Source organism: Rhinoderma darwinii, chromosome 12, assembly GCF_050947455.1.
Source record: "Rhinoderma darwinii isolate aRhiDar2 chromosome 12, aRhiDar2.hap1, whole genome shotgun sequence".
Taxonomy (NCBI): Eukaryota; Metazoa; Chordata; class Amphibia; order Anura; family Rhinodermatidae; genus Rhinoderma; species Rhinoderma darwinii.
In genome coordinates this window covers 55,403,093-55,417,710 of record NC_134698.1, presented here as the reverse complement: position 1 = coordinate 55,417,710, position 14,618 = coordinate 55,403,093, and the positions used below count along the sequence as shown (strand labels likewise).

The 14,618-nt window shown below is 43.0% G+C and overlaps 1 protein-coding gene across 4 annotated transcripts in view; it reads left to right on the top strand.

Moving 5' to 3' along the window:
• The window catches only part of SLC25A21 (solute carrier family 25 member 21), a 303,655-nt gene that overhangs the window by 226,188 nt on the left and 62,849 nt on the right, over positions 1–14,618 (top strand). For all 4 annotated transcript variants that reach the window (XM_075844434.1, XM_075844433.1, XM_075844432.1 and 1 more), the window contains exon 5: positions 7,929–7,995. In XM_075844434.1, coding sequence (XP_075700549.1) covers positions 7,929–7,995 — 67 coding nt within the window. The remainder of the gene's footprint in view (positions 1–7,928; positions 7,996–14,618) is intronic.

Genomic DNA, 14,618 nt, shown 5'->3' with positions numbered 1-14,618 from the left:
TCTCTAGATCTTTGAAATGTTTCTACACCTTGATTGGAGTCCACCTGTGGTAGATTAATTTGATTGGACATGATTTGGAAAGACACACCCCTGTCTATATAAGGTCTCACAGCTGACAAAGCATATCCGAGCCAAAACCAAGCCATGGGGAGGAAAGAACTGAAAATAGAGCTCAGAAACAGGATTGTGTGGAGGCACAGATCTGGAGAAGGGCAGAAAAAAAATTCTGCTGCATTGAAAGTTCCCGAGAGCACAGTGGCCTCCATAATTCTTAAATGGAAGAAGTTTGAGACAACCAGGGCTCTCCCTAGTCCTGGCTGCACCACCAAACTAAGTAGTCTGGGGAGAAGGGCCTTGGTAAGAGTGGTGACTAAGAACCCAATGATCAGTCTGTCTGAGCTCCGAAGATCCTCTGTGCAGATGGGGGAAACATCCAGAAAGTCAACCATCACTCCATCAATCTGGGCTTCATGGCAGAGTGGCCAGAAAGAAGCCTCTCCTCAGAAAAAGACACATGAAAGCCTGCCTGGAGTTTGCAAGAAAGTTCCTAAAGGACTCAGCCAGTGAAAATTCTGTGGTCTGATGAAACCGAGAATGAACGTTTTGGCCTCAATTGTAAGTGTCGTGTCTGGAGAAAACCCAGCACTGCTCATCACCTGCCCAATACCATCCCTACAGTGAAGCATGGTGGTGGCAGCATTATGCTGTGGAGGTGTTTTTCAGCGGTTGGGACAGGGAGAGTGGTCAGGGTTGAGGGAAAGATGAATGGAGCAAAGTACAGAGATATTCTTAATGAAAACCTATTCCAGAGTGCTCTGGATCTCAGACCCTAAGCACACAGCCAAGACAACACAGGAGTCGCTTAGGGACAACTCTGTTAAAGTCCTTGAGTGGCCCAGCCAGAGCCCTGACTTGAACCCGATCGAACATCTCTGGAGACCTGAAAATGCCTGTCCACCGAAGGTACCCATCCAACCTGACAGAGCTTGAGAGGATCTGCAGAGAAGAATGGCATAAAATCCCAAAATCCAGGTGTGCAAAACTTGTGGCATCATCCCCAACAGGACTGGAGGCTGTTATCCTTGCCAAAAGTGCTGCAACTAATTGCTGAGTAAAGGGTCTGAGAACTTATGTCAATAGAATATTAACATTTTTCCTTTTTAAAGAGTTAGCAAAGATTACTAACATTCTGTTTTCACAATGTCATTATGGGGTATTAACTGCAGAATGATGGGGAAAGCCTTTTTATTTAATTTAGCACAAGGCCTCAACATACCAAAACGTGAAAAAATGTAAAGGGTCTGAAGGCTTAAATCTTGCAGCACTCCAATGAAGTACGTGAAAAAAAAGTGTGGTTTATTCAAGCCAACAGACAGTGTATATATATGTATATATATTACATAAGAGATAACAAAATTTGATCAGCACATTCGAATAAAATGAAACAAAACGTGTATACAGATGCAAGGGGCTGCAAAACAATACAATATCTAAAACTGGCGACAACACTCTGCAAACACTAATGCCACCTAAACACTATAAATAAATAAATAAATAAATATGCATTGCTGCTGAATCTACTTACAATAGTGAGGTTCTTAGCGCACATTTTGATCAAGTTGTGTGAGCCCACCTGCCACGACAAGGCGACCTCTATAAGGTATATATAAAATATATATATATTTTTGATGCTTTTCAATGCATGTTATCAGAAGTCTAGTAAGATAATGCAGAGTTGGTGTGAGATCTTAGTGCACAGCTGTGTTAGTAAGCGTACATTTATTTCTGTGCTGTCCGGCCCTGATGACAGATAAATGAGGGGGCTGGGGCATCTGAAAGGGAGAAAGGCCCTCTTCTCAGGTGTGTTGTTTATTCAGTAATGCTCTGATGCCCATCTTCTCTCAGATCCCATCTCTAATGGGCTTCTGCCATTTTATGGCTGCTGTTTGTGTTAGTTCAGGTTACCGATGCTTTATTCTCGCGGGTTCGTATCCTGCACATTCCCTCTACATTATATGAGAAGAAGGGATGCTTTTTAAGAAAATAAAGAAAATCATATGTCTAGTTGTCAGGCCCGAAGATAAGTGTGGTCAGGAAGGTGCGGCTGGCGGTTATTTCACAGGTAGCACTCAGGATGCTTCACTGTCAGACGCTGTGATAAATGGGACAGGCAGAAGAGCTGTTTGTTCCTCCCAGCGACTTTCTTCGCTTTTAGTTTTCTCCTGTAGAGTTCTTTATAAAGGTTGATTTTTGTTTTATCTTCGGTATAGTCTAATAACTATGACCGACCAGATGGTAATTCAGCACACTCTTTACCGCAGATGCTGAATGATTACGATTTCTGAATTGTTGGATATTATTCCATGTTGTCTCAGGTATTCTCTGTTGCTTCTCCTTTGATCATGTTTTACATACAAATTTCAGACCACTCCTTAACACATAACAGGTCCCTCGACAAGTTGATCATGGTCGGAAATGGCCAGCAACTTTTTATTTCCCCTGCAGCAATGCTTTGAATTCAATAGCCTGTCCATGGATAAGCCAAGTCCCCCAGAGGAAAGGTTGCTATCTGCAGTGATGAGGGGGATCCTGAGTGGACATATCTTCTTAAGGGGGGCAGACAACGCCTTTAACATTGTGTGTTTATTTTCATAAGGGGCATGTTTTTGGTATGCCCGTTCTAATGGGAGATACCTAAAGTGCTAGGCATTTTGGGACTTTCAGCCCCTTAGGCTCCCTTCACATACGTCAGGCTATGGATACCGCTGCACAAAAATCTTATCAGTTATGTCCGGCATAGGGATAAAACAACTGGCCAGAGACTACTGATATATGTGAACCCAGCCTTGGAAGTAAATCTGGAACTGACAATTACTTTTTCTACCATGCATATTAGTGCTGCACTTTAGAGAGGATCTGTCACTAGGTCAAATAAGTTGATCTGGTTAACTGACCTGAATAGCGCTGTCTCCCTCATTCCAGCGCGGTTTTTCTTTTTTTTCCTGCAAACTCCCGTTCCTGAGATATGGCCCACTGTTGTGTTGGCTCCCTATATGCTAATTTGCTGTAGTTAGCCAGCTGGGTGGAGTTAGCTTCCCTGCTTCTAATGCCTGGCAATCTGCATGAGGCAGCTTGAGGGTATTTCATCTCTGTTGGCGAACTACAGCAAAATTGCCAACACAACATATCTGTGGAACGGGAGGGTTTCCGGAAAAAAAAAATAGTGCTGGAATCAGGGGGACAGCGCTATTCTGGTCCGTAAACCAGTTCAACTTCTACGACCTAGTGACAGGTCCTCTTTAAAGGGGTCTTTCTAAAACAAGTCCACCTCACAATGACATTGATCCCCATATTTCCTAAATTCTCCAATACACCCTAATATTGTGCACTCCCTCAGTTCACATTTTGCTTTGCAATACCACTAGCCTGGATACTAAGTGGTTAATACTGCTGCATTGCTGCTTGGGTCTTGGATTAAAATCCAACCAGGGAAACTTTTGTATATAAATAGTTTGTTTACGTGAAAATATGTCCTACATCTCTGCTACATTGTCTTAACTGGTTGCTGATGCATGACAAGTATTCTCGTCATAAGTGTCAGCCGTAGCCGCATCATCACGGGCATACTTGTCATGGTGATCCCGTGGGCGCTGCTGCTGTGCTATTGGGATCAGGAGTGGGGCAATAGCTGTAATACACGATCCTACTCTATATACTGAAAAGTTATATAACTTTCTATTATCCTGGATAACCCTATTTTCAGGAGTCTGAAAACCATACAGACTTGGGCTTTGGCTACACAGTGTCGTGAAGTAGTGAGTGAATTTTGGAAAACTCACAGTTGCAATGCTACTTCAATTGTTGACTATGGGTAAAGAAAGAAAGAAAGAAAGAAAGACACAAGCCACCATACAACAATTCTGACTGTGATGGCAGAGGTGTAACTAGGTTCTCCTGCACCCGGGGCAAAGATTCAGCTTGGCCCCCCCCCCCCCAAACTCTTTCCCGAAATCTCCTACCCACTCACCATGTTTGCTTTCTCAACCAATCAATGAGGTGTTACTTTTTTTCACAATTTTTTATTTGTAACTGAAGCATAAAGCCATTTGTACATTTTCCAAGCAGTATAGTTCTTTGTGCGCTCCTTGTTTTGCGGATCCGTGATGTGCAGCCATATAAATGGCAACGGATGTGTGCTTGAGGCCTTAGGCCTCATGCCCACTTCAGTTTTTTTCATCAGGGTGTCATCCATTGTTTGAACTGATAGCACCCTGACACATTCATTTCAAAGGGTCCATGCACACTTCCGTTGTTTTAACGGAACCATGCCGCCGTTCCCTCAAAAATAGGGCATGTCCTAGTCCTGCCCGTTTTTGACGGAACAGTCTCGGCCTTTGCATTGATTTGGTCCGTGAAACAACGGACTGCACACGGAAGCCATCCGTGTGAGGTCCGTGATTCACGGAACCGTCATTAGCGGCAGTACAACAGCAGAAAGACGGAAGTGTGCATAAGGCATACAGTCAAATCCTTCCTCCCCACTAAAACAATTTATACAGAATCCCCTCACCCCACCCCACACATATTTACAGTCAAATCCCCCCTCCCACACAAAAACGATTTATAAACACACACACCCACCTCCACACACACCTCCACACGCACACACACACCTCCCCCTACTTGCCCATACACAGCTGTACTTATCAGTCCAGGGCTCCGTGGAGGGATCTTCATGTTATGAGGGGTCACACGTTGCAGGCAGGAGGAGAGCTGTGTGTAAGACTGCTCCTCCCCAGCCCTCTCTTCCTCCATCCTCCCTGCCTGTCTGCTAGCTGGGGCTGAACACTTCAATGGTGTTCTCCTCACAGGCAGAGTGTATGGCCGGCTGCATTATATGATGGCACTAAATGTCTATGGGGGTACCGGCCCGGAGGGCACATGCCTCCACTCCCCTGGTCGGCGCCCCCCTTCCTTCCCTTGTAGTTGCGCCCGGGGCACATGCCCCGCCTGCTCCCTCCCCCAGCTACGCCCCTGGTGATGGAAATTCTGCAATAGTCGCAGTCACTTATGAACTGAAGCAATATTGTGACTGCGATTTTTCATTAACTGTGGCCCTAGTCCTGTTAATAGCTGAGAGGTTGATACAATTGTATGTAGTCGAGACAATCCTCTGTGAGCTAAAGGGTATGTTCCCATGGTGGAAAATTTCTGCATCTGTCCCATACATTAGAATGGGGTTGTAAAAATTCCATGCACATCCTGCAGAAACGGCCCTATTCAGATGTATGAATTTAATTTTCAGTTGTATAAATTTCTGCAAAAAAATCTGCCTTGTCTGAACAGACCCAAATACATCGGCAGCACAAATTCCACTCTTATTCTGATAATTTGCTACAATGTGTTTGTAAAGGATCTGCCAGACACCGTTTCTGTGTCGACACCCGTGGGTAATCAGTCTGCACCTGCTCCTATGTCTGTGAGACTGACTCCATCTTCCGCCAGTCAGTCTCACAGACATAGGAGCAGGTGCAGACTGATTACCCACGGGCGTCGACACAGAAACTGTGTCTGGCAGATCCTTTACAGTGTTAGTCTGGAATTCGGGCTGTTTAGCGGTTTGCCTAAACCAGATACATTTGTATCCACCTCTTGATAAGAACGGGACTAGGTCTATACAGGTTTTGAGCATTAAGATGCTTATGGTTGGAATAGTGGGGTGATATATATAAATTATGTTTTTATAATGGCGCCTGGCAAGGGGTGGGATATATTAGGCAGCAAGTGAACAGTCAGTTCTTGAAGTTGGTCTGTTGGTAGCAGGAAAAATGGGTAAATGTAACGATCTGAGCTACCAACAAGGGCCAAATTGTGATAACTAGACAAATTGGTCAGAGCATATCCAAAACAGCAGGTCTTGTGAGGTGTGGCTAATACCTACCAAAAATGGTCCAAGGAAGGACAACCGGCAAACCGATGACGGGATCATGGGTGCCCAACTCTCATTGATGCGCGTGGGGAGCGAAGGCTAGCTCATCTGGTCTAATCCCTCAGAAGAGCTACTGTAGCACAAATAGCTAAAAAGCTGAAAAAGTTACTTCTGGCTATGACAGAAAGGTGTCAGAACACACAGTACATCACACTTTGCTGTGTTTGGGGCTGCGTAGCCATAGACAGGTCAAAGTGCCCATGCTGACCCCTGTCCACCACTGAAAGTGCCTACAATGGGCACGTGATCATCAGAAATGGACCATGGAGCAATGGAAGAAGATGGCCTAGTCTGATGAATCATGTTTTCTTTTAAATCATGTGAACGGCCCGGTGTGTGTGTGTGTGTGTGTGTGTGTGTGTGTGTGTGTGTATGTCACTTATCTGGGGAAGAGTAGGCATTAGGATCCACTATGGGAAGAAGACAAGCCAGCGAGACATTGTGAAGCTCTGGGCAATGTTTTTCTGGGAAACCTTGGGTGCTGGCATACATTTCGTTGTTACTTTGAGACGTACCCTCTACTTAAACATTTTACACCCCTACAACGGTATTCCCTAATGGCAGTGGCCTCTTTCAGCAGGATAATGCCCCTGCCACACTGCAAACATTGTTCAGGAATGGTTTGAGGAACATGACAAAGAGTTCAAGGTGTTGACTTGGCCTCCAAAATCCCCAGATCTCACTCCGATCGAGCTTCTGTGGGATGTGCTGGAAAAACAAGTTCGATCTATGGAGGTCCCACCACTTACAGGACTTAAAGGGTCTACTGCTTCCATCTCGGTGCCAGAAACCACAAGACACCTTATAGAGGTGTTGTGGAGTCCATGTCTCGACAGGTCAGAGCTTTTTAGGCGGCACGAGGGGAACCTAGACAATATTGGGTGTTTTTCATGCAATGATTGAACGTTATATGTAGGTAAACTTTATGTTCAGAACCATTGATTTTGCACCAGAGATTCAATTCTACTGAGAGATTTTATTCTGTCCATGTGTGTAGAAGATAAAGACAGTAGTTATTGCTGTAAACATCAACTTTGTTTCCACTTGCCAAGTACTAAACAATAAAAAGTAAAAATAGAAATGTCTTTCATCGGTTACCTAAGATATTTTTTTTCTCATTTGTGGATTAGCTGCTTGTAATTTAATCATTCTGCACTTGCTAGAATGGAAATCAACTCTCCACGCACTGATTTCCTGGTAAATTTGTGGTAATCTTGTTATACACAGCAGCCAATCTGAGCAAGCAGAGCTGCAGTGTAGAGCATGGTGAAGGTGTCAAAGTTGTTTTGGAGCTTTGGTGACACAGGAAATAGGTTTTAGACACCAGACTTCCTTTAGGCTCTGCAGCCTACAACAAAATAAATAAATTGCAAGTAAAGGATGTAAGGATTATTACATTACAAAGGTATTGACTTACACATCTGATTTAAGACTGATCAACCTGATCTTCCTGGTTCACGAGTATAATACTAGAACTACAATGAAGAATAACACTCTGGCAGTACAGAGTTATTATAGGGGTATTCCCATCTCAGATAATTATGGTACATCCCATTGGATATGCCATAAATGTCTGAGAGGTACAGGTTCCACCTCTGGTACCTGCGCAGATCTGAAGAAAGGCGGTCCTCTGATTCCCGACCCTCGTCAGACGAGGCAGCCGCCGCCGCTTCCAGTTGGGGAATGAATGGAGAAGTGGCTGTGCACATTGACTCTCCATTCACTTATATAGGAGTTATGGAAGCAGCCGAGCACACTTGCCAGCATGTAGGTGATCCGGCTGTCAAGGCATGCTAGGAGTTGTAGTTTCGCAGCAGAATATCTCAGGACTTTTATTTCCGGTTATGTTTATATGTTTATACTGCTGAATTTGTTGTGCAGCTGAAAACCAAATATGATAGCTAGTTTATGTGTATGATGGCTGTTTATCATTTTATAGGTTGTTTGGCTTCTATAAAGGAATACTCCCCCCTATCTTGGCCGAGACCCCAAAACGAGCAGTTAAGGTAAGTCCCTCTGCCGCATTGCCCTACATTGCCCTACATCAGTGTCTTGTAGAATTCTATTCCACATAACGTTATATGTGATGTCACTTCTCTAACTATGTGTTAGTATCATTGTCTCCAGGTTTGTTCTTTATTTGCCTTATGAAAATATTATCCTCATGAGTTTTCTAAACCTTCAGGAATGCTGCATGCAAGACCTGCACACTCTCGGTTTGTGAAGAACGGGTTAAACGTCAAGCTCTAGCTCCTGTCAGCTAACCGGGGACTTGACCTCTGACCAAAATCATCAGAAAAATTTGTTAAATGAAAAGGAAACTAGAAAATCGTCCCCTGTTCTGTAAAACAAATTCTCTATTTACATGTCATGCAAAGCTTTGCTTTACCTGCGCTATTTACATAACGTTGAAATTACCATGGGAAGCAAATCAGAACTTTTGGCAGCTCTACCCTCCGCGCAGAAAGAAATGGAGGATATCTGTAGGCTCCAACTCTTTGTCTTCATTAAAGAATAAAAAAAAAAAAATAGCATTAACCCTATATAGCCCAAGCTTGATCAAGGCCTTTTGGGATAACGTGGCTGGCACAATTAAGAGAGTTACGACACAAAACCTCCCCATTGGCACTCCTCTTATCCTCCTCTCGGCTCCATCGTACAACTTCTGCCCCAAACGTAATGATCTAATTACTCAAATGATTACGGTGGCCAAACACTGATTCCACTCCACTGGAAATCGACCGAACCTCCAACTTTCCATGAGTGGTTAGATAAGATGGACTCCATTTACAGGATGGAGGAGCACTTGAGCAGGGGACTCAGACAACATGTTAACTATCTGAAGGTGTGGACACCATGGCTAACTTTCCGTGCCTCTATCCCCTCCCCCACCCTAAGTTGACACTCGTGACCTTTAGTTGGTAGCTGAAATTGGAAACCCTACGACTTCACTGGTCCCCTCCAAATACGAAGACCCTAAAGTTCCTCCTCTTACTCTCATACTATGTATTTCATCAGATTTCTCTCAAACATTATCTCATTGGTTTAATTTTCTCATACTGTGACACGAGTACCTTGTATATAGTTACTACTGTTTATATTCTAATGTTTCTCGTCCTGTATTATCATTCTTACTAGGAGCTTCGGCCTGCATGCCGTACGCTTCCTCACTTATTCCTCATGATCTTTGTCAGGATGTTTTCCTTGCTGATAATTTTCAAAAGAAACAAAGATTTGAAATGGGCCCTCCAATATGGTGCCAGGTTTTGCCACCCAGTAAACAAGGAGCTTGTGTCTTGGTTTTTTTCCTCCATACCACTTCCATGATCCTTGGGGCAATTCCACTCACAAACAATGTTGCTCCTCTAGAAAGGGGAGTTCCACACAGACTGGAATAACCAGGGATGGACCCCCTTTTTCAAAGGACCCTATAGCAGCCTCATGGTCTGTCTCTGTGGTACCTACGCCCTTGACCCTTACCTCCTCATGAAAGTCAGGAATGTCCAAACAGACAGACCTCCAGATAATTCCTAATTGGGACATTAGACTGAGCTGTCCCATTACTCATAGGGATAATTTGCTTGTATAGGTCCCTATTGTAGCAAATAAGGGAACCTTCACACTCAACAGTAATATTGCGGCAAATTGGCCAAAAAACATTCATGTACTGTACATGCAGTTTATAATACAGTATTAAATATGTCTAGTTAAATAATAACCGTTGCAGTAAAATTGTGATGAAAACACACACAATTTTTGCCGCTGCTCTTTCGGTTCATTAATGGTGGGGCACCCTTACCGGTGCAGGTGAACTTACCCTAAAGCCTCAGTTTTCAAATGAAAGCCTCAGCAGGGAAGTGGTGTAATGGGTGTTACAAAACTAGCTCATATTTATGAAAGATGTGAGCCATGTTGTCCTGCAACATGTATGCAATGGCAGCTCATCATTGGCCGTTTTGGGCGTCCCTCAGGCTCCCGGGGGGCGCATGGCCGCCCCAAGTACAATGCGGTTTTGCCCAGATTTTGCCACGAATTGCGTCAAAAAACGCGACAAAACGGCATTGTGTATATCCTGTCAAGAACCTGCAGACATAAAGGTCACATGACCGCAGCTCCTAGAACAGCAGCAAGAGAGAAGACCGTGAAGTGAGGTGAGCTGCTAGGTAAGTATAAGGGGATCATGGATTTGTTTAATGGGTCTGTGTTTAGGAGTTCTGTGTTTAGATGGTCTGGGGTCTGTATTTAGGGTGTCTGGTCTGGGGTCTGTATTTATTTAGGGTGCTTGTTCTGGGGTCTGTATTTGTTTAGGGGGGTCTGGTCTGGGGACTGCAATAGTTTAGAAGGTCTGGTGTTTCTATGTATTCTAATTTATTAGTCTGAGTAAATGGGCACTTGGATAGGGCACATGGATAGGTCACCAGTATGAAAAAACGGTCCGTGCCCAGACAACCCCTTTAATTTACGGTTCTGGGCCTTGGTTTCTGAATTTTTGTGTTTCTATGGAAGCTTGCAATGGCTGCAGAAGCGAGGCTCAAGATGTCTCATCAGAAGTCGCCATACTGGTCTGCGTCAGATGGAGAAGAATAGAGAACGACTCCCATCAGAGAAAACATCACTTGTGAGTCACTCTATAGGGGATCTGTCACCTCTCCTGACAGGTCTGTTGTAGGAAATGCTTGTATTCCACATAAAGTCTTTGCGTACCCAGGACTTCTAGACAAATGCAAGTTACCATTCCCATTGTCAAGAATATGTGACCCTACACAGTGTGATATAGTCAACGATGGTTGGAGACTGTCAGTATGTAGGGACACCTATCGAAATACCCATTTGTCAATGCTCTCACAGAAAGTTGGTGTTCACTATAGACACAGCAGAGCGGCGGTGGGGAAGCGGGACCCAAGTGTGTGGAACAGCCCAGGGCCTATAGTCTTCTCAATCCGCCACTGCATGTATGCCAAAGGAACTTGACAAAAGAACTCAAAATTGTTGTGCCAAATGTATTATTGCCTGTTGAATATGTAAGACAGGTAGGATTTTGTTGCGCCAAATGATCTCATGCTGCACCTCCGGCATAAAGACGTTTTATTCCCTCACAGATTCCGTATGAATCTATGAGAAAAAAAATCATTGTATGATTAAATTACGTCATTATTCCCCCTAAAAGCATTGTTTCTAGGGGAGTATATGGTGCCTCACTGTTTATGGTGGCGCACAAATTCTACAAATAACTGCTATTGTGTTACTGAAGAGCTATTTCCTTGTAACAATACGATTATTACAGGAAAATTTATTTTATTCCGACTCCTAGTAAGAAAACAATAAGCAGCATCAGGACAATATGACGTTGCTTTTAGTTGCTGCAAAATTTTGGGGCACCCTATAAGACAAGGCATAGCTTTGGCAAGTGCCATAACGGGATGCATGGTCAATGAATTGATAACATGTTGTCATTCATGGGTCACCATGTTGTTCCAGTTTGTGTCCTCGGCATTGTTGGAGCCAATCTCTTTAAACCTCACACATTTCATGTTCCCAGCATGCTTCATGTCAGTCTTTTTTTTTGGAGGTTTTGGAATTAATGATTATGTCAGTGGTGTTATCCACATTGGAATTTTTTTTTGTTAGCAGAGTCCCCTGACAATAAGCTGATTACAGGTTGTCCTGCTGATGGGACCCCGAGTGATTCGTAATCTGTGGATAAACGCCTCAGAAAGTGTTCATCTCCCCTGCAGCACCTCTGCAGGGAAAATTAAGTACTACACAATTCCCATTGAAATCAACAGACTGTCCATGTAAGGCACAATTTACTGGGTCCCCCACGCTCTTTTTAGCCATTCTCTACTCTATCTAATAGATGAGTTCTGAATGGCATGATCCCCCACCCCCTGCCCCGCTTAAGCTCAGAATTCCCTAATAAGGTGTTTTGAAATGTATTTTCTAAACCAGACGACCCCTTTAAATAATAGTGACTTTCTCTATTCAGTTTTGCGTTCTCAGTTCATATTGTATTTAAGTCAACACTTTAGGCTGTAAAGCATGTTTGTTTTTCACAACAGCTGTATTTACAAAGCGAGAAATGTAAGGTTCCTTTTTTTTGCCACACATATCAAGAATTGCCGCTCTTAAATAAGTAAAATGTACCGTATGGAGCATACCATACCATACTGTCTGTTCATGAGGAATTTGCAGAATTTTCTATTAATAATTGTCTTTTAATTCCCTTTTGAAGAACTGGAGGTTTTTTTTTATACTTTTTTCTTTTTTTCATTCCTTTTGAAGGTAGATGTTGAATTCATCTTTGGTCTTTTATCTAAAGTCATGTGTGTGTGTGTGTGTGTGTGTGTGTGTGTGTGTGTATGTATATGTATATATATATATATAATATATACGGATACACAAAGTGGACGAACACAGCACACCAAAAATAGCTGAAAATCAGGCCATGTGCACGTTTACCAAAAAAGCAAAAAAGGGTGAATCAATTCCTTGACTGAACAGCATCAGGACTTCAGGTCATTGGAGAGGAGTTGGTTTTATTTTTATTTCAACACAGGGTGAGCAATGTTTCGGTTCACATCTGAACCTTTCTCAAGGCTTGAGAAAGTTTCACATCGCTCACTTTGTGTATTTTTTATTTAATTGTTTTGGCATTTTGATTACCTCTTTATCAGAAATGTTTCATATTTCATGTGCTTTTCTTATATGGACTATTCCCATACAGTATACTGACCCTAACCAATCTTTGTAGGCTCTTTTATGTACTCTACATAATATATGAGCTGTTGTTTGGCATTATACTTTTTATTTTATTTTTAGTTTATATTAGCTTTTCATTCGAATGTAGTTATGCATCATGTTGTTATGTAGACTTTTCATTGGATCACAGTTTCTAAAGTGGAAATATATGGCTGGCCACAACTTCCCCAACAATAACATTTGTTCAAAACGGGTTTCTATGTCGGCCTCGGGTGATCAGCTTATTGCTTGACCGCAGGGGCATCGCTAGCGCTGGACCTCCAGGGCCCAAGCCCCGGATCTTTGGCCCGGTGCTTAGATACAGGGCCCCAGCAGACAATCTTATATTGTATAAGATTACTGTCTGCTGTGGACCTGTATCTAAGCCTGCCTTGTGGTAGGCTTAGATATAGTGTCCAACAGACCATGTCACACATGGGCCCTATATCTAAGCCTACCACATAATAGATTTAGATACATGGCCATGTCTGATACTGTCTGATGGACCCTGTATCTAAGCCTACCACCTGTGTTACTAATGGTTTTTTTGTGTGTTTGTGTTTTTTTACAGGTTCGGTTGTTGGACTACGTTGGATTCGAGGACTGCTTCGATGACAGCTTTTTTTAATTTTCAATAAAATGGTTGAGGGTTGTGTGGGGGTTTTTTATTTCAATAAAATATTTTTTTTCTATGTCTGTATTTTCTTTTAAACTTTATTACTACCACCTTAGTAATGGCCGCTGGCTGATTGACATTACCCACCACCACCAGGGGTACCAGGAAGAGCTGGGTACTATCCAGTACCTGATCATCTGTAGTGATGGTCGGGGCACTGGGGCGGCTGCAGGCTGGTGTTATTAGGCTAGGAAAGGCCAAAAACAGTGGCTCTTCCCACCCTGGTAATGTTAGGCTGCTGCTATGTTGTATCTGGCTGCCTATCAAAAATGGGGGGGCGCCCCACATCATTTTATTTTTTTAATTGAATAATCGTTGTGTGGTCCCATCCATTTTCATAACTAGCCAGATACAACATAGCAGCAGGCTAGGATTACCAGAGTGGGAAGGGCCGCTGTTTTTGGCCTTTCTCAGCCTAAAAATACCAGCCTGCGGCAGCCCCAGTGCCCTACCGTCGCTACAAATGGTCGGGCACTGGATCATACACGGCTCTTCTCGGTACCCCTGGTGGCGGTGGGTTTCGGGGTAATAATGGGGTTAGTGCTAGCCTTTTCACTGGCCAACATTAAGCCCCGCCTTAGTAATGGATGCTGTCAATCAGCCAGCGGATATTACTAAGGCTGTAGTAATAAAGTTTAAAAAAAATACAAGGACAGAAAAAATATTTTATTGAAATAAAAAACCCACACATCCCTCATTAACCATTTTATTGAGAATAAAAAAAGCCGTAATCGAAGTAGTCCTCGAATCCGACGTAGTCCAACAACCGAACCTGTAAAAAAAAACACAAATACACCAAAAAAATTAGTAACACATAAGCAAAGCAATTCTTATACTTCTCTTTCCTGGGTTCAGCGCTGGAGCCGCAATGTCAGCGAGCTGGGCCCTTCATCTAATTCTGTAATGTGTGATACTGTCTGCTGAGCCGCTGTATCTAATCCTATTCATAGCTATAGGGTTGTAGTGCAATAGACATGCTGTCTCATATATATATATATATATATATATATATATACATATATATATATACATATATATATATATATATATATACATATAGAGATATATATATATATATATATATACGCAAATTTTTTTTGGGGGGTGGACATATGTTAGTACAAGGATACTTACCGCTGGGGCCCTGTATCTAAGTCTATCATGTGTGATACTATCTGCTGAGACAAGGTGGGTACGTAGGACTACCTGCAGGGG